General features: G+C 40.9%; 2 protein-coding genes across 3 annotated transcripts; one reads left to right on the top strand and one right to left on the bottom strand.

Annotated features, from left to right (window-relative positions):
• The first annotated feature begins 81 nt into the window (after positions 1–81).
• LOC112982371 (uncharacterized) lies at positions 82–18,536 on the top strand. 2 transcript variants are annotated; one of them, XM_064506065.1, is made up of 12 exons: positions 82–3,659; positions 3,965–4,192; positions 4,921–5,214; positions 6,731–6,797; positions 7,888–7,941; positions 9,187–9,259; positions 10,242–10,279; positions 10,363–10,450; positions 11,160–11,246; positions 11,848–11,895; positions 13,028–13,207; positions 18,372–18,536. In XM_064506065.1, exons 1-11 carry the CDS (start codon positions 3,650–3,652, stop codon positions 13,199–13,201), a joined length of 1,161 nt encoding a protein of 386 aa, XP_064362135.1. In that variant the 5' UTR covers positions 82–3,649; the 3' UTR covers positions 13,202–13,207; positions 18,372–18,536. The 2 variants fall into 2 exon arrangements, with proteins under 2 accessions (XP_064362135.1, XP_064362134.1); XM_064506064.1 differs by lacking the exon at positions 18,372–18,536 and having other exon boundaries at positions 13,028–15,616.
• Positions 15,344–19,540, bottom strand: GATAD1 (GATA zinc finger domain containing 1). Its single transcript, XM_026098715.2, has 5 exons — positions 19,209–19,540; positions 18,985–19,110; positions 18,225–18,284; positions 16,344–16,527; positions 15,344–15,639 (listed from the first exon to the last, which is right to left on the bottom strand). Exons 1-5 carry the CDS (start codon positions 19,398–19,400, stop codon positions 15,449–15,451), a joined length of 753 nt encoding a protein of 250 aa, XP_025954500.1. The 5' UTR covers positions 19,401–19,540; the 3' UTR covers positions 15,344–15,448.
• Positions 19,541–19,648: the final 108 nt, after the last annotated feature.

Here is a 19,648-nt window from a genome sequence, read left to right as displayed (position 1 = left end):
TTGGAGGGTTTTTTTTAACTATTTGCAGACTTAATTCACAGTTTGTTCCATTATTTAGGTTTGGTGAGGGAAAACTGGAATTGCAAAAATAACAGACAGCTTCTGTTGACCCTAAGTAGGAGGAATGTCTCACTGTGGTAAGCCTTATGATTCCTCGGAATTTGTGTTCCTGATAGCAACATGGGCTTTGGCCTGTTTTTCTTGGCATTTAGACTTGGCAAGCTTACACTACTCAAGCTGATAACATAAAGATAAATATCTGCCTTACACCAATTTTCGGAGTTCATAGACTCATAGAATATTTGAGGTTGGAAGGGACTTCTGGAGACTGTCTAGTCCAGCCCCCCCATCTCAAAGCAGGGTCAGCTAACAGGTTGCCCAGGACTGTGTCCAGCTGGGTTTTGAATATCTCCAAGGATGGATACTCCACAGTCTCTCAGGAACCTGTTCCAGTATTCAATCACATTACAGTAAAATTTCTTTCTTATGTTTAAACAATTTCCTCTATTTCATTTTGTGCCCATTGCTTCTTGTCCTGTCACTGAATAGTACTGAGAAGAGTCTGGCTCTGTTTTCCTTACATCCTCCCATCAGATATTTTTACACATTGACAAGATCCACCCTGAGCCTTCTCTTCTCAAGGCTAAGCAATCCCAGCTGTCTCGGCCTCTCCTAATTTGTCTCATGCTCCAGTGCCTTAATCATCTTCATGGCCATTTGCTGGACTTGCTCCAGTATATTCATGTCTGTCTTGTACTGGGGAGCCCAGAACTGGACCCAGCACTCCAGGCGTGGTCTCACCAGGGCTGAGTAGAGAGGAAAGATCACCTCTCTCAACCTGCTGGCAAAGCTCTTCCTAATGTAGTCCAGGATACCATTGGCCTTCTTTGCTACAAGAGCACATTGCTGGCTCATGTTGATTTGGCGTTCACCAGGACCCCCAGGGCCTTTCTCTACAAAGTTGCTGGTCAGTCCCCAGCCTGTACTGGTGTATGGGATTATTCCGCCCCAGGTGCAGGACTTTGCACTTCTCTTTGTTGAACTTCATGAGTACCCCCAAAAATGCCATATTGGCTGTATCGGGGGAGAATAAGCACAGTTTTTGGAAAGAGGAATTCTGCCTCACAAACTTATGGGCATTTTTTGAAGGCCTTAACAGACGTGTGGACAAGGGAAATCTGATTGCAATAGTCTGCTTATATATCCAAAAAGCTTTTGAGAAGGCTCTCCACCAAAACCTCTTATGGAAACAAAGCAGTCATTGGATAAGAGGGAAGGTCTTGATATGAGTAAACGTTTAAAAGATGGAAAAACAAAAATTGCAATGAGCAGTTGGTTTTAACAGTGGTAGACACCGATAGAGTCCCGCAGGTATCTGACCTGTGACCTATGGTGTTTAGCATAAATGACCTTGAAAGGGAGTGCAAAGGTAAGCAAAAAAAGTCTGATGACAATGAAGACTAGTAAAAACAAAGGTTGATGATAAAACACTGCAGAAAACCTTCACAAAAGTTGCTGACTGGACTTGGCAGATGAGATTTGATGTAGATAAGTGAAAAGGGATAAGAAAAATGATATGATAGGCCCCGAGTAATCTAATGATCATCACTATTCAGAAATCAAAACTTGTGGTTAATAAATAGCCACCTCATTGCTCAAAAGGCATTTGAATGTTAGAAATTATTAGAAAAGAAACAGAAAACACTTCAGAAAGTATTGTCATTATGTAAACCCATGGCGTTCCTGCATGTGCGCTGTTGAATATTATGTACGATTTAGCTCCCTTTACATCAGAAAGGATACAGTAGAACTGGCAAAGGTTTGGGGAGGGCAACAAGAATGCTCAAGGACTTCTGTATGGTAAGCAACAGAGCAGGCTAGGAGTTGTGGTTCTAGAAAGAGAATGCCAGTGGGGATATGACATGGGGATATGATCATGAGAGGCAGGGAGAGGGTGAATTGCAAAGGGGCTTTCGTTGCCTATTCTACTTCAAGAAGTAGCAGGTATCCAAGAAGGCTAGCAAACTGCAGGTTCAAACCAAACCAAAGGAATTTGTTTCTTTTCCCATGCTGTACAGTTAAGCTGGGGAACGCTGTGCTCCAGGATATTTTGGTTTACATAGGTTCAAACAGGTTCAGCATACTGAGGATTCCTAATATGCATCTCTGAACTGTAAGAGTGTTTCAGAAAATAACACTGTGATTACCCAGTTCTTAATACCCTTCCCCGAGGCATTAAAATCTGTTTTTGGCCATTGTTGCAGATGGGTTACCAAGTGAGATAGATCTTTGGTCTGACCCAAGACTGTTGCTCTTATGTTCAACAATCTGAAAGTCTGTTTCTGAGCGTTAGGAAGAAAAAGAATGTTGAGTTTTGTAACAGAAATGTTAAGACTGCTATGAAGGGAAGAGAGTGCGTGTGTGCGTGTGTGTGTGTAAGCACTAGAAGAAGGTGTTCTTCAAAAAGCTTGTTATGCCTAAACCAAGAAAGGATCATGGGCTCTGGCAAGTTAAATGTGAAGACAAAGTAAGGCAGGGCAAAGAAGAATTTGAAGAATGATTTGCATGAAGCCATCAAAACTATTAATAATTTCCATCTTCAATCACAGAGAGGGACTTCCGGAGACTGTGTAGAAACAGAAGATGATCAAGGTATAAAAGGTGTACGCAGAGATGATGAAGCCATAGAGGGAAGGATATGAAAGGTTTGTCAGAAAATTAGTTCTTTTTCGCCAAACAAGAAGAACCCCAGAGACAATATGAGGAATCATTAGCCAGTGTCCCTTGTCTTCTGTGTTGTATGCAAGTGACCCTGGCCAGAGCAGCTGGGCACATGTGTCTCGGTGCTTGTGAGCATGTGTTGTGTGAGTGTAAGTGAATGAACTCTATGAGAGAATGCATGTGAGTGGGTAAAATGAATTCGTTTAGAGATGTGGTAAATAAATTTGCCCCAGGTCTTGCACTGAGTTCTGTTGCACTGATTTTCTACAAGAGCATAAGAGAGATTGTTACTTGGTTCTACAGCAAAGTACTGCAGTGAGTTTAAAACCAGCACCCGAAATATTGTTGGTCCCAAAAAGCTGAGGTGAACTTGCCAATTCCTTTTCTCAAGGCTTCAAACTTGGCCACAGTCAGTAGCAGGCTGTTACAAGAGGGCAAGTTTGGCTTGAGAGCCTACAGATGAAGGACATTTCATTATGACTGTCTGTAATCATTCCACAGACCTTGTCAGTAAGTGTAGCATTTTATGGATATGTTAATTTCCTAATCATACCATTTCTGCTGATCTCACCAAGGGAGTCATTAAGCCGGATCCCAGATCTCCAGACTTTGTACAGGGTGGCGGTAGACAAGACTCAGTTGCTTTCAGTTTCGTCTTTCCCAACCGTGTCTGCAGTGTCTACTTAAGCAGCATCTGCAGCATCTACAGCTCCTCCGCAAAAGGACAAGGAGCTGGAAAAATCTGACTTTTATCTTTATCTTACCTAGCAGCAATCTATTCCTAAGCAATTTAGGAAAAAGATTTAAGAAAACTGGGAGAGTGAAGGAGAAGGCTGTCATCCAGTGAAAGAGCACCTATCCAGCTGACACCTCAGGCTGACTTTGTCTCACACATCAAACCACCACCTGCCTTGGTTATAAGGAAGGGATGAAGGAAGGTAAGTTTTTGGATAAGGTTTAATAGCTGTTATTTGTCTGTAACCATTGCTAATCTACTGAATGTGTATTTGACTTTTAAGCACGTACGCCATGACTATTTTATGCTGTCAGACTTTACAGCTAGCTTATCCATCCTGTGCTGAATTCTTAGGTGCATACAGATCACCAAGCTCTCCCAGATAAAGACCTTGCTTTTTGAGAAACATTGACAAAGCTTTCTCTTGGTCGTTCATGTTGCTGCCATAAGAAGATTCTTGCTCTGGAGTAAGAGCCTCTCATAGTTTTCTTTGTCATGTTTTGGAAGGTGAAAGATACTCGGACAGAAGAAGCCAGCACAGAACTAAGAGCAGTATGAAGGAAAGATATCTTCAGTCAAAGAGAACCCTCCAGGAGGAGCAACTCATCAAAAGAGCAGAGAGGGAGCCTCTCCTGACACGCTACCTACATCTACTGGAAGCACAAAAGAGCAGTCCCTCTAAAAGCCACAAGAGCAACGCTCTCATTCCGCGATGCACTAACTGCTTGAGGAAAGGTAACTGGAAAATTCTGTGCATGGACTCCCAAAGTGTGGGAAATGCATTTTCTGGAGAAAGGCAGGCCGATGAACAGAGCAGGACAGGTTATTTTATTCTTAGTGGACTGCTGAAATTTGAGAGAAGCTGCCTTATGTTGTGATCTTATCAAGATGTAGGATCTTATCAGAAAGAAAGGGATCGTTAAGATCTGTATAAAAGATCCTATGTACCCCGGAGAGGATTACCTGAATTTGACCTCCTGAAGACAAACAGAAACTTGCTGTTGATATCACCTAGAGAAAGATTTGTGTTAAGAAAAAAATGCGTGTGTGTTTTGACCCGGGACCAGTTAAGAGATCTGGTTTACAGCAAGGCTCAAAAGATTTCACCGACATGACTGAGAGGTGACGATCTTCAGCAAAGAAGTGGGAACTGGGACCACAAACATAGGTTGGGGGTGTGGTGGCAAGCAGCAACTTCTGGAAGGAGCTTTGCACCTGAAGTAAAATGTAGTGTTTAATTGCTTCCTGAGAGAAGACAGATACTCTTCCCATGTTCTCCCTGAATGAAAGGGTTCAGAAGGTTTTGATGGAGCCTCAAATTGCAATAGGTAATCAAACAGATACTTGGGCGTGCTTTTCTGAGTCAGTTACAGAGTCAGTGCCCAGGATGGTATATTTTGGATGTTTTCAGATAGAAGCCACCTTCCTATCCACTCAATTCCAGTTATTTTTTCATTAAACAGACATCCAAGTCCTTCAGGATTTCATCAGGGTGCATGAATCTTCTCAAGATGTTGTTGCCCGTGAAGAAGTTGTTATCGTCAGTGAAGACACTGAAGTTTGCAAACCCATGCCACCAAAGAGAGGTAAACTCTCTGAGGAGGTAGCCCAAATGCAACAACACAGAAGACCACCAGCAAGCAGGGATTCTCCATCAGCCCAGCACATATACAATAGGGAGTCTCTAGGTGGCAGGGCAACGTCTGAATTTTCAGACAGAGTGACTGAACCAAATAATATGTATCATCTTGCTGAAGGTAAGTGCGACTGTGTGAGTTTGTGTGAAAGGGAGAGAAATGGAGCAGCACCAATACAATATTCCGCTGTCACCCATAGCAGGATTCTGTACAAAATTGTCTTTATTGTTCACAGTGTAATTATAAAAGCATTTAGGCTTGTGAGAGCATGTTCATTTTCCTAGAGGTGTTCACGTATGTATGTTATATGCTCCACATGCACTGCTTGTGCTCTTGCTTGCAGAGGTCTGGTCAATGCCATGCAGACAGCAGGTGTATTTTTAGTCTCTTTAGCTGAGTCTTGGATGGAAGGGGAGATATACACCAAATACCAATTCGTTCCTAGTTTTGAATGTTTCAGCTGTAATAACACCTCCTCCTTATAGTCAGCCTTTGAGGATACTCTGGACATGCTCTTGGGCTGTGTTTCTAACCCGAAGATTCCCAAGATCTTAAATCCAGTCTTCACATACCACTCTGTTTTCTTGTATTTGCTCTAACCTGCCTATGAGAATGAATATTTCTGTCTCACACTTAATAGCAGGAAAGAAAATATAATTTATAATCTGCATTTTATTATGACCACTAACAGTGCTCCTAACTCTTTTCAGATGCAAGTTGTTGCACCACAGATCTTGCTCAGGACAAAACTGTGGAAGTATGTTTGTAAAACAGACCTGTGCTCACAGTTCAGCAAGTGTATGCCTGTTTAGGAGTCAAACAGATGTCTAGTTTGAGTTACTTTCATAATTTTGGAGAGATGGATTCAGTTAGCTAAGAGATGTACTAGTTCTGTCTGGATGGTAATAGATAAAAACTATACTTTATTTGTATAGCTTTTTTTATTGCATAAGGTATTAGAACAGACGAAACAAGAGTACTACGTCTATTTGTACTTTTGTTCTCACTTCTGTAAGGCCACTAAGGACTTTGTTAATCATTATGCACAATATAGCAGCAACCACAATAAAAGTGATCTTTGTTCCTTGTATAATATGCATTGTAAATATAAAGACTAAAATATGCACTAACTCAAAGCAACATTAGGCATAGATACTCAGCTCCTGACTTACGTGTGCATCAAGATTTTGTCAGAGTGGGATTCTGTCAGATACTGTGACAAAGCAGCTCAAGCACAGCAGCAAGAGAGGACCGGTGGTATACTCTAGCTGCAGCTTAGCAACAGACTAGGAAGCCAATTTCTGACTGACTATTTAGAATCAAGAAAAACATCAAAGTAAATATAGGGCCTAAAAAGCCATTCTACAGTTGTTGGCTAAACATCAACCATGTTAAGGAAACAGGCATGCCAGAAGCTATACTCTACAACCACAATACACACCTGCTGAATGAGAAGTTCACCCACAGTTAGCACCTTTTGGAGTCAATGTGTCTTTTTTTTTTTGGTGGACAATTCTGTCCTTTAAAAAGAAAGACAGAGACTTTTCACACTTTCAGCATTCATTCTTGGCATAGTGTGGTTTTACGCATGAGTCATTATATTGATGAAGTAACATTGTCTACATTCTCTCTTCAGATTTTAGCATGAAAGTGTATTGCTTTACCGCATTTCATCTAGCTGTATCAGTGGGACTTCTATGCTGGTAAGTTTAAGTGGCTATTCAATCACTCATTCAGCAGTGTCTTTTAGTAGCATGAATTTAACCTCTTAGCTGTCCAGGGGCTGGAGCGTATCTTCCCCTTACACAGTCATAAGGGAAATAAAGGGTAATGAGATCTTCATTATGCTACGGTTGTGTAATAGCCGATCACAGCCACAGTGTTATTTGACTGATTTGTGTTCTTTCAGTTTCCTCACAGCACACTTCTCAGAGGAACAAAGGCTTGGAGTGATTTTTCGTTTGTAGCTAGAAGACTGAGATCCGGAAGTTCAAGCAGATAGCTAAAAAAAGGGAAAATAAGAGGGGCTGCTTTACACCAAAGCAAATTGGAGCCTGCTTGTTTGGCATGAATTGTACAATACAGACTGCTGTTATGACTACCTGGCCTCCTGCATAGCAGATATGCAGCTCCTGGGAAAGTGACTGGTGTCCTTTTATAGGTTTCTGTGATGTAAGACCTATGTGTATTTGCTAGTGAAAATGTTATAAAAGCAGAGAATGCCTGTCTTTCTTCAGCAGGAAACAGCTGTTTTTCTTCTCACTGTTTCAGCAATGTAAGGGAAATAAGACTACTTGCCAAATATGTTAAATGGGCATTAGATGGGCGTTTTAAATGTGGAAGGAAGGGAAGAGCACTCTCTGCATAAAACTTTTCATGTTTAGCACAAAGGTTCCAGACAGCATCAGAGATGGTCACTGGCACGGATTTTGTAATCTAGGCATCATAAATCACTCTGTATACCATGTTCCATGTAAAAAACTGTTACTGTTCATCACTGTTACCTGTCTGTCACTCTCCATCATTCATCTTTGCCATTTCAGCTCATCACTGTGTTTACTGGCCCTCTGGGAATTGTGGATGTAAGGAGAGCATTTGGGGTTTGAGGAGCATTCAAAGAAATCTCAGGGAAACTATACTGAGCACAGCAGGGGGTGGGGGGGCAGTTTTTATTCATTTAAATTCTGGCAATGCTGTTGGGGTCAGTAATCGTGCTGAGATGTATATATTTATATATATATTTATGTATATTTATATGTAGGATGCTGTAACTACAGCTTTGTCCTTCCCTAGGACCAGAGTACTCTGGAAGCTGCAGAAGTATTTGTGGCTTTTTCTTACACCCATGTAAGTACCTAGAAATGATGCACCAGACTACTAGTTCAGGTAAATATTATGAACTGAGAGCTTATTAACAGTACCACTTGGTACCTTTTCCAGAGTGGATCAGATCAGTATTCTGCTACTTCTCTTCCTACGTCTTTTGTTTTTGTTGGTTGGTAGGATTATGGCATGAGAAGGAAATAAACTCATTTCTTATCCACTTTCTCTTCTCTTCACATCTTCTTCAGTGTCCCTTTTTCTTCACTGAAGGCTGGAATTGCAATGTGATGGTAGTAAATAGATATATACCTAGCACTGTGTGCTGAAAACTATGGAAGTAATCTTCCATTTAGTGATTGTTAGGTTTTTCATTGTCCCTCAACCAGTACCTGAAATGGTTGGAAAAAGTTGAAATGGTATGTGCTAATCTGTCATACCAATTGCAATCATTTTAGCATCTCTGAAAGTTCAGGGCTCCACATGTTCAGTTAGCTCTCACTGCTACACTTGGTGAGCAGTTGAATGTAAAAGAAAGAAAAACCTAACTGCTGGGGGCTATTGGACAGGGAGAGGAGAGGAGGGAAAAGAAAATAAGCTGCTCTTTTTAAGGCAGGATCTATTAACTGGCTCCCATTCTGTAGTGGGCTCACATCCTGCCTTCCCAAGGCTGCCTGTGCTGGGCCGCGTAGCTCTATTCATAGTGCTAAGGTATTGGAAGAAGATGCAGAGGTGTAGAAAAAGCAGGAGAAGCAGAAAATCTTTGTTAGAATGTAAAACCCATGGGTATGCTGGTATACTGCTTATCAGAAAGTTCATAGGCATAAATAACATCTTCTGGAAAAGTTGGGCCTACGTTTTTAATCTGTGTTTTTCCCCTTGGTCCAGCCTTCTAATACAAATCTTCAAATCTTCAGTGATGCTCACTCAGGCAGAAGTAAAAAACATTGCTTAGTTCACACCCAAAATATGGTTTTAATGCACCTACAAATATATGACAAATGCCTGAGAACAAATAACCCTTGTTTAGTTACATGATTTATGCGTATATATGCCAAATGAGTCATTTCTCTATTTGTATAACAAAGACTCCACTTTCATAACATAAAAAATATATTGAATACATAATTGAATATTTAGTACACCGATGAAATCTGAATGTTTTCCTTTCAACAATAAAACATTTTACTTGTTATTTGCTATATTTACTTGAATTATCAGTCACTAAAAATGTTTTATTTGCTTTTTTTCCTTTTTTTCAATTGGGACAAGTGTGGCTATTACCATCCTGCATACAATTTGCAACAAAATGTTTTTAGAAGATGCCACTTACACCTTCCTAGGGGTAAGTATATTGTCTAAGTCCATGATTTTTCCTTTTCAAGCTCTTTTATTCGTCCTAAATAGACACAAAAGTAAATGTTCATCTCAGTCAAAAATTTGTTCTAAAAAGAATGTCTGCATTACTTCTATTTTGGAAACTTTTTTTCTGTTCTGCAGGGCAAATGTACTGAATAATGTTGATTTCCTACAATTACAAAAAGGATATTTTCTTGCTACAGGCAGATGAAACCTTAAGACCTCAGGGCATACTGTGGATGTTCTGTACATTGCTCAGTATATTAATAACTTTATGTCTTAGCTAGATGTTCCATCTTTAGAACTAAAATTGCTTAACAAAAAAGTCTGCTGGCTGGTCACAAAGCTCTGAAGCTCAATATAAATCAATAAATTTAGTAGTAGTATATCCATTCACAGTACAGTGATGCAAAATTGAAACCTGCCTAAATTTTGGCATGGGGGAGTAGGGGTACAAAGGGAAAAAGAGATTATAGTATTGGGTGAGCTCAGGTTATTCAGTTGCAGACCATCAAATCCTGCCCCTATGGGATCCTATGATATCCCTTCTGTTGTTGAGTCTGTTTTGTAAGTAAGTCTTCCTTTGGCCCTCCATTTTCCTAATATGACAAGTCCTCAGAAAGAGAAGTTGCTCTCAGACATCCCATTCTTTCAGTGATGTCTATAAGAAGCTCTCTGGAGAATCATTCATTATTCCTATGTTACTGGTTGATATTCTGAATGTGAAGAAACAGGACAGTGGAATTATTCACATACTTACATATAAAGTTGTAATGATTTAATAAAAGGCAGTGACAGGGGATCCAAACTCTTTATGGACCTTATTCAGAATCAGAATTCTTGCCAATTTGGGGTATTTTTTAGCACATTCCAGTATAACCAAAAAGTAAAATAAAAATACTTAGTGTTTACTAAGGGAGATTGTCCTATAACTCTCTAAAAAAAAAAAATCCTTTTTGTCTTGTTAGACAGTAATTGGAAGTATGATACTTGGAATTATTTCAGAGTAAGTCTTTTAAGTATTTTTATTTCATTGGCTTGCATTCTTCTTGAGCACTTTGACATAATAAACTGCCTCTTATGTCTCAGGTCCCATGATACAATGACTTTAATGCAAGTTGGAGGAATAACCGCGTTTGCAACCCTGTTACTGATTGTACTTGCTCTGATGACAAAAGTAAGTACCATTAAGGGATTGCGTAACAACAACTAATCTATGTTTTCATGATTTTAATGACATTTTTATATCTGTTTTCTCCTTTTGAGTCACTCAATGTCTTGCCATCATCTCTACTAGCTTTGTTTGCATTGCCAAGACTAGCAATGCTCATAATTTATTAAAAAAAAAAAAAAAAAAGGCTAAATGAAAAAGCTGAGAACAGTCTGACCTAGGAACTGTGGTACTAAATGAAGAGATACTGCTTTCCTGCAAATCTCTATACCAGCTTCATTTTTCTCTGTAGAGGTGTGCTACACTAAGGGTGAGAGAATCCAGCTGTGCGTAGGTGGAGGGTAGTCTGGTTTTGCTCAAGAACATACTACTATTTCTTTGTTCTTCCCTTACAGCATCACTTAGAAATGTTGATGAGTATCAATAGGATGGCAGCAGCAGTTGGAAGTCAGCTTAGGAAGCTAACAAAAACTGACCCTTCATGGAGTTGGAAATCAATTAAATGTGTTTTAGGGAATTATTCAGATTATTAACAGAGCAGAAAAGGGAGCAGAGGATTAAACTTGCTGTAGTAATCTCAGGATTTATCATTACTGTATGTCATTAACGTTACTTTATTAATCATCAACCCTGAACAACATGTAATTATTTTTAATTCAAAGATGTGTTGGCCAGTGGTAACTAAAGACACTTTTATTGTGCTTGCTGTCCTCAGAAAACCCTGACAAGCATGAACATATCAATCGTATCAAGCATCCTGCTGATTATCGGAGCAGTTGTTCATATCCTTATAAATTCATCTGTAAGTGGTTTACTTGATGTGCACTTACAAGATACACTGCTATGGGTTAGTTTATATTGTACAGTACCTGTAATCACTGTATCTCTATTGGGTAGTATCAGTAACATCTTATCATATTGTAATGCAAATAATATAAAAATGTTTAAATGCAGAAGTCCTCTTCTCTACTAAGGGCCTTTTCTGTATTAAGGAAAGTGGCAAAAAGGTTTAGATGGCAAGTTTTATGTTTAATCAGCTGCTCAGTAGACTTTTTTTCAATGTGATTTCTTCCTATTTCATTCCTACTGAAGTTCCTGTGGGTTGTCCCACTAGCAAACTGATGAGTTTTACACCTTTCCAAACTAAGTAATTATCTGTCACGGTTAGGTAAATAACAGAACTGAGGTGGATTCACATTTGTTTTAGACTAACTACTACGCTACTTACCTGCTACATCATTTGATAGTCTTATCTTTGTTGTATCTTTTTTAACCTGACCAGATTATGCCTTTCTTAGATTTAGTGCTGCTGTTCATTTAAATAGTGAGGGATGTCATTTTTATTGGAGTCTAGCTTTCATTTCATAGTGGCAATGATCACAAATTGTTGCTTTTTCTTACAGAAGTTCCAGGTTATATATGCTGCATTTGGAACTCTGGTCTTTGCTACTGTAAGTAAAACATTTATATGGCATGCTTTTTTTCATAAGAGTAAGCCATTATCTTGCTACCAACTTTTTTGTTTAAACTTTCAAACTCCACGTCTAAGGTAAGGTTCCCCAATCCTGCAGTCAGACATCTATCTCAGTATCACCTGCTATTTGACACGGGAAGATGCTGAGATCTGTTCATCTGCAAAACTGGCCACTTTCTTAGGTCTGTTCTGTAGAAAGGCAAACTTCTTCCCCCCAGCATTCTTCAATACAGAATTTAGTGAAGCAAATAACAAGGTGCACTCCCTATCTGCCAAAGCAGGATATTTTGCTTTGCTGCTAAAGTACAGCAGTGATTTCGAAACTACTCATATCTCACTTCTGATAGTAAGCTGCTATGAAAATTTTCTAGATACAAGGGCTGTTAGTTACCTGCTCCTTTGGTTGTGGTGAGAGGGGAGTGTGCATGTCTGAACACATGAGAACTGTGAAGTCTCAAACAGACTGCAGTTATAAAGTACCCCTGGCCTCCAAGGAAAGTGGTGGAGCAGCACAGGAAGTCTTCCATCTTCTTAGACACCTTAGAAGGCTGAAAGTTCATCACAGTATTAGTGTCACTCATAGGCAGGGAGCTGCATCAGAAAATAACAGATTGCATGTAGGGACAATTAATGAAACAACTGAGGCAAGAAAGAAAAATAACACTATGTAAAAGAGGAGAAATCCGAACTGCCTTACAAAAGCCCATCTGTCACTTCCTTTGTCACATTCAGGTTTCCTCTAGGAGTTAACGTCTCCCCCAGTAACATCTTTTTTTTCCTTTAACATTCTCTTTCTCTACCATTGATTGGTTGTGGTCCACTGGCTAAAAATAATTTTGCAGGCATGAGGACTTAATAACCCACTAGTGTCCCTGCTAGAGAAGGATTATGACTTTGCCCTCATCATTAATAGGGAATTCCAGTCATTCTGTGAAACAGAAACTTCAAACTGCAAATTGTACATTGACATTTCTCTAAACTGTCCCTTTTATTTAACATTTATCTCCAAATGAGGGCAAACAGCAAGGACTTTAAATTTTGTATAAATTGCAGAAACCCCAAAAAGCAAAAATTAACATAAGTACTTTTTTCTCTCCTCTTCCTACAAGGATTTGATGAAGACGGTAGCTGAGCTTGAAAGACAACCCACAGAGGATCATGCCTCCATGAATTATACTCTGACAGCACGGACACTTTACATACATATTGCTATGTTATTCTTCTTTACTTTGCTGTTAGTTGATGACAAACCATTACACTCTCTTCTTTCATTCGTCTACTAATGGAAGGTACGTGTCAGCTCAGACTAATCACGCATTCTGGCAGGGAGATTACAGGATGCATTTTTGTATAACAGTCTTCTTGTAGACAAAAAATTGTCTTAGGGAATTATAGAAATAGGTATTAAAAGGGCGGGGGGGGGGGAAGGTTGAATGTGGCATAATATACTATGCTAATCTATAAGATATGTTACCTCGCTGATGAGATGGTGTCACCCCAAGCCTTAGGGTCACTCTCATGAATGAATGAATGAAGTCACATTTATTGCCAAAGTGCAACTCAGAATTAATAACGAGAGAACCCCACATGAAAAGCTTGCAGACTGCAGAGAAAGGAGAGAAGACAAAACATTTGAGGGGGTCGCTCTGGTTGCTGTAAAGATCTTTTAAGAGTCATTATTTTTACATTCTGATGCTTGTTAACTTAATTAAGAAGAATCAATCAGCTAAACAAAAATCAGGAGGAAGTGGGAGAAGGCAGAGCTAGGTCAGAAGGCCAGGAGTGAAGTCACCTTCACCAGTTCCCATTACTGCAACACACTGAACATGAGCATGCATCTGAAATATATGTAGCAACTAAATTTATCTGAGATTTAACTCTGCATTAGCAGTCATGCTAGCCTGGTGCTACATGCTGATTTTGAAGTTATTAAGGATGCAGCATGGCCCCTACTTTTCTGAAACCTCCTCAAGCCACTCGATAATAGTTATGGCCACTTGAACTAGAAGCCTCTAAAGCAACCAGAGACATTTTTAGCTATTGACAGAATCCCTTAAATTCAGCATTTATCCCCTTAAGGCTGACTATTCTTTGTTGTATTTGAAGAGAGGAGAGCTGAGGCAGCAAACTGAAACCGATGTATCTGGTTCTTGCTGTCACAGGTCCCACTGTATTAAACATCATCAATAATTGAGACACTTTCAAAATGTATTTTGAAGTAAACTGAAGCTTTCCATGATGTTAAAACATAACTCTAGTGCAACTTTTACAGACTTTCACACAATGTACTAAAACTGATTTGTGGGTTCTGGGTGCTATGGTCACATAAGTCAAAAAAAGCTGAAAAGAAAGATCTCTAAAGCTAAATATAAGAGCATGTTTAGAGGATCTGTATTCCACTTACATCTCTTATGCTACATAGGCAGCAGGAAACACTAAACACAGGGAATTTGGGTCATCTAAGCACACCTTATAGTGTTTTGATCTATTTGGCTTGTAAAATGTTTAGTGCATAGAATTTTAATATGAACTATATGGTTTCTATTCAGTGGAATACCTTTATATAAACTCTGGTATTTTTCCAGTTTTGCTATTTAAATATTTTCATTCATATTCTGAGGCTATCAAAGTATAAGATTAGTCTTTCCCTTCAGCAGCAACTGTTTTTTTAATTTAGCTCCTCTGATGATTTTGGTTTTTATTGTCATTAACTGCAAAGAATGAAAAAAGAATCTGAGCTCAAATTTAAGAGGCTAGGCTAATGCACAGCTAGTAACAACATCAAACTCAAATCACGTGTCAGTGTTGGCTTGCTCTGGAAATAAGATATATTTCTGCCGCGAGGAGGCCAGGATGGTAAAGTCAAATAACATTAGTTCCTTAATCTGTGTCCAGCTTAACAAGAAATTTATCTCCACGTGTAAACAAAGTTCAGCAGAAAGCTACATAGGTGCACATTTTTTTGTTCAGCTGAACAAACTTTGTTTAAGAGATGACAGTTAAACAGACTACAGCCATATTGCACAGACTGCCAGGAAAATAGTGCAACAGAAAACTGTTAACTGCATCACTGATCAAGTTTAGACCCTCAAAGTGTTTATTTGAAACTAGCCTTAAGTTATTTTCAGGAAATAAACACGAATTTCAGTCACAGTTAAACAAGTTATATAAAGTGCTGGATGATTAGAAGTATGGATTGTAACTCATTTTCTGGAAATAAGTTAGAAAATAAAAGCACTAAAGGCAACTTTAAGTCATTCATTTGCTCACTGAACTGGAAGATGACATGAGATTTGCAGCTTTTTTTCCCCCAAACTGAGCAATAATGACTGAAGAATGGAGCACTGAAAAGACGCATCAAATAGAAAGAGAACTTCCACTTTAAAGATCAGATATAACTTAAAATAAGTAAGTACCACAGTCCATGAAGTAACCTGAACATTTTATAATTTTTTAACTTCTTGTATGGGGTTTGCAGACCTGAGAATACACCCAAAATAACTGGTCCAGAGTATTCCTTTTTAAAAAAATTATAAATTATTGGTAACAGTTTCTTTAATGGAGATTGCTGGAGTAGGTCCCACATGAGTCCATATGTAGCCTTTCTCTGGTCTTGTAGGAACAGTAGGGAAGGGAGATGATCGAGATTTGAAATATTCTGAAGGTGCATGACAAACAAATTCTAAATATTCCATTTTCCTTGGGAGATCTTCTTCTGGTCCTAGGAAGAAACAAATAATCCCCAAAGTCAAAATTTAAAGGCTTAAACCTGGAGCATCCAAGAACTACGTAATACGCAACAACAGCCAAAATTCTTCTTAGACTATGCCATTTCAATCAATGACATTGCCAGCAAAGTAGCCTCAAAGACTACATAAGAAACCTCTACGTTTCTTTTTGTCAGTACGATTTTCTTTTCTTTTTGAAGCATTTCTTTTTGAAGGCCTGCCTGTCAAAAGGATTTTTCCAAAATATTAGTAATTTTATAATCAGTTACAGAACGCTTTCTATGCTAGTGTTTATGCCCTATCCATTCTAAGTACCTACGATGAAGACCAGCTAATTCAGATTACTTTAAAAGAAACAGCTTGCCTAGTATATCAGGTTTATACCATAACTAACTTTGATTCTAGCTATGGAGGAATAATTTGATTCTCAAAGTTGCAAGACTGTAAGTGTGCCTGTGAGCTCACATAAGTAAATAATCCCACTCACTGCGGTAGTACCACTCATACACACACACACACACACACACACACACACAGTGTTACTCAAGTGAGATAAATGTTTCCAGGATTAGGGTCTAACACGTCGCAACTATATAAATGATTTTGAAAAATTTAAAAAGTTCATTTAAGAACTGCAACTCTGCTTGCATCAGCTGAGGCACGCAGAAGTTGCAGAAGATGACAGTTTAGAGATTACCTATGATATAGGATGCAGCATCAAAACAGTCTTTGGGGCTGGCTTGCGTTGGAATGAGCCAGGTTAGTGCAGCACTCTTTTCACAGTATTGGTCCTGAATAAACCCACGGATCTGAGCATAGTATGTTTTTCCATCCTGCTCATCAACCACTGAAACAACATCTCCAATTTGATAGTACACACCCTAGAAGATGTACAAATGATAAATAAATAATGTAATTTTAGAAGCTTTACTCTAATTCTGATTCACAAGTATCTTAAATTATCTCAAGCTACCCCAATCTCAAAAGACAATCTTAATTCAGCTACATGCAAATGAAAGGTGGTGTAAGATCAAGCTCTGTCTCATCTACACAGTCATGATCACAGCTTATGCCCAGTCACCTAATGTCTAGCGGTCTGCGTTTGGTCCCAAAATGGCTTCTGAAACCAAACAAGCAGTTCCACATGGTCAACTGTGGGCTCAGTGTGCAATGGCAGAAGCAACCTGGCCTCATCTGTCTTCAAAGAAACAGCTGGCTCAGATGTTCTGCTCCTTCCCTCTCTGTGGACTGTTATGCCTCCTGTCTGTAGGGTGGCAATGGTCTTACTCTGTCAGCAGTAGAGCAGGGAGTCTGATGCCATCTAGAAATAGTAACAGCAGTAAGCTGTGTGTACAGGAAAAACAGCTTTCTGCACATGAAGAAGAGTGTACCATCTGCATGCAATTGAGTCCCAAAACCCAGATCCACCTCCTGCTACTGCCAAGGCTCAACCATTTTACATGGTGTTCTGTAATGTGCATAAGGCTGCACAGCAATGGCAGCATCAGTTCATGTTATAACAGCGTCACACAGCACAAGGCAGTGTTTGCACAGTCAAGATCAGAGTTTGCCATGAATCATCCAGCAGCATTTTGTTTTTAAAACAGATAAAAAGAACACACAAACAAAAAAATGACCAATCGCCTTTCCAAAAACACAGCAAAGTATGAAAACAGACACATTTTGCATAAAGGTATCAGGTTAGATAGCGCTTCTGGCATAATTCTCAGGAATTTCTGATAAAAACAAAAAACACAAGGAAAGATACCAATTTTCTTCCAAAGCAGTCAACAGCAAAATAGATTCATCTGGGATTTGCAACATGCAGCATCAGCTCTCTAGTGAGTATAAGGAAACTCGGTACCCCACCTCTCAAGTGCTTTTACAGCATTTGGCTACTGGCTATCCTGACCCTTTTCTTTTTGAGGAAAAGATGTCTCAAAAGGTTGGTTGTTCTACTGGAAGGCAAAAGCAAATTTCAGAACTTCAAAACACTAACATTTTGGCACGCTGTTAAAAATGCTCTAGAATGTGAAATGTGAGAAAGCGACTAGCTTCTGCTTTCCTCGGAACCTTTGACAGATCCTGTTCCCCGGCTGTCTGCGACTGCTTGCACGCAGCTCTGAAAGGGGAGCAAGTTCAGACGTTACGGCAGGGCAACCTATCACCTGCACTACTGTATACGCTTAAAGTAGAAAACATCACACATGTTGAAGTTATCATCAGCTATAGTCAGTTTTGCTTGGTATCAGCACAGTGAAAGTTAAGAATTTTCATTCACTCATTCACTTAAGCACATGTAATTTTTAAAATCTTGATGGCAATAATTAGTAAGGGAATGAGACGCATCTTTTTCTTAGATGAAAAAAATGGGACAACAGTAACTCCTGGAATAGGCTACCCTACAAGCCTCAATGGCAGTGGCATAAACCTGAACAAAATATGACACATATTGCTAAGCAAGAAAGACTAGTTTCTGTAAATACTTCCTTAGTGCTTTCATTATTTGCATTAACTTTTGAAATCGGAAACAGAAACAGCAAGATCTGTTTTGCAAGCAGACTTGCATAAACCATACCTTATAAAAGATTGATTCTGCCGTAATTATAGTGGATACAGATTCAGGAGCCTTGATGGGCTAAGGAAACATAGAAATGGCAGGTCAACAGTGTTAGCACAAACACAGCATGTCATGTTAACTCCCTCTTTTTCTTTTTCCTTTTAGAAAGGGGACTTACTGATGCAGACTCTTCTTAGAAAATGAGGAAACAAGAAGTGAGTGCGAACACTGAAATTTTAAAGTACAAATATTTGAAAATAACAAAGTTAACACTTTCATTCTCAAGACTTGAAACAGAAAGACTAATATTAAATTCACATCATTGGTTTCTTATTGCACAAAAAACTCCTTCCCTTCAGAAATGCGGCTGAAGGACAGGAGCCGTCATGATTTCGCTCCGTTTGGGAGCACAAACCGCAGTGAACCGTGCAGGCAGGCTCCCTTGAATAAAACTTATAAGTTTATATAAGCATAAACTGCTCATGAATAAAACTCGACTCCGACCCCGACGTTAGGAGCACTCGCTGCGCAGGTTTAACACTGATTTTTGCGGCTAGAGCTGCAAAACACTGCGTCGGGATCAGGCCCGACCGGCTAAGCGGGGCGGTGGCCTGGCCGTAGGGACGGCTCGGGGCTGCCCCGCGGCAGCGCTCCTTCGGGGGCGGGGAGCACTTCCACAGCCCTGGATGACGCGGCACCGCCTGGCAGAGCGGCCGCCGCCCCCTCCCTCCTCAATATCCTCCCCGCCAGCGGCAGAAAAATCCCCGGAGCGCCTTACGTTTTTTAACTTAAAAATGTGCCTTCTCCCCTTGCCTTTCGTGGAAACCTTCTTCTCCGCAGCGGGCGCAGACTTGTACTTGGTGTTCCGCAGCCGCGCAGACCGCCTGTGGATCTCCTGCTTGCTCTAGGACGCAAAAAGAGGCGGTGGGGGGGCGCCGAGGGCAGGCCCGGCCCACGCCCCCCGCCCGCCGAGTCCGGGGAGCCCCGGGGCGGCGGCCTCACCTGCTTGCCGCCGCCGCCGCCGCCGTTGCTGTGCTGGGCGGCGGCAGAGGTGGTGGCGAAGGCGCCGGGCCCGGGCGGCGCGGACCGGGCCGTGCAGTTGTTGCAGAGGATCTCGCCCTGGCCGCCCTTCTTCCACATGGAGGAGGACGTGCTGCGGCACACGCTGCAGGTGGGCTTCAGCCCCAGCGGCATCCTCCGCGCCGGCGGCGGGGCCCGCAGCCCCTCGCAGCCGCCGCACGGGGGAACGCGGCGCCGCCACCGGCCCCGGCTCCGGCCCCTTCCCGCCGGCGGCGGATGTCGCGGCGGCGGCGGCGGCGGCGGGAGGAGCGGGCCGGCGGGGCTCTGCCCTCTGCTGGCTGCGGGGCCGCCGGGCGCCGGGCGCCGGCCCCCGCCCGCCGCCGGGGGGCGGCCGCGGCCCGCCTCGCCTCAGCGGAGCGGCG

Source organism: Dromaius novaehollandiae, chromosome 2, assembly GCF_036370855.1.
Source record: "Dromaius novaehollandiae isolate bDroNov1 chromosome 2, bDroNov1.hap1, whole genome shotgun sequence".
Taxonomy (NCBI): domain Eukaryota; kingdom Metazoa; phylum Chordata; class Aves; order Casuariiformes; family Dromaiidae; genus Dromaius; species Dromaius novaehollandiae.
This window is presented reverse-complemented; position numbering and strand designations above follow the sequence as displayed.

What these genes read in the sequence shown, in the direction of transcription:
- GATAD1 (XM_026098715.2), bottom strand. Translation starts at nt 19,400, where the DNA reads ATGCCGCTGGGGCTGAAGCCCACCTGCAGCGTGTGCCGCAGCACGTCC. An exon ending in ACATTTTTAAGTTAAAAAAC is followed by an intron (nt 18,285 to 18,984) that starts GTAAGGCGCTCC and finishes ATGTTTCCTTAG; the next exon opens with CCCATCAAGGCTCCTGAATC. An exon ending in CAGAATCAATCTTTTATAAG is followed by an intron (nt 16,528 to 18,224) that starts GTATGGTTTATG and finishes TACATCTTCTAG; the next exon opens with GGTGTGTACTATCAAATTGG.
- LOC112982371 (XM_064506065.1), top strand. An exon ending in TACTTGCTCTGATGACAAAA is followed by an intron (nt 10,451 to 11,159) that starts GTAAGTACCATT and finishes TGCTGTCCTCAG; the next exon opens with AAAACCCTGACAAGCATGAA. An exon ending in ATATCCTTATAAATTCATCT is followed by an intron (nt 11,247 to 11,847) that starts GTAAGTGGTTTA and finishes TTTTTCTTACAG; the next exon opens with AAGTTCCAGGTTATATATGC.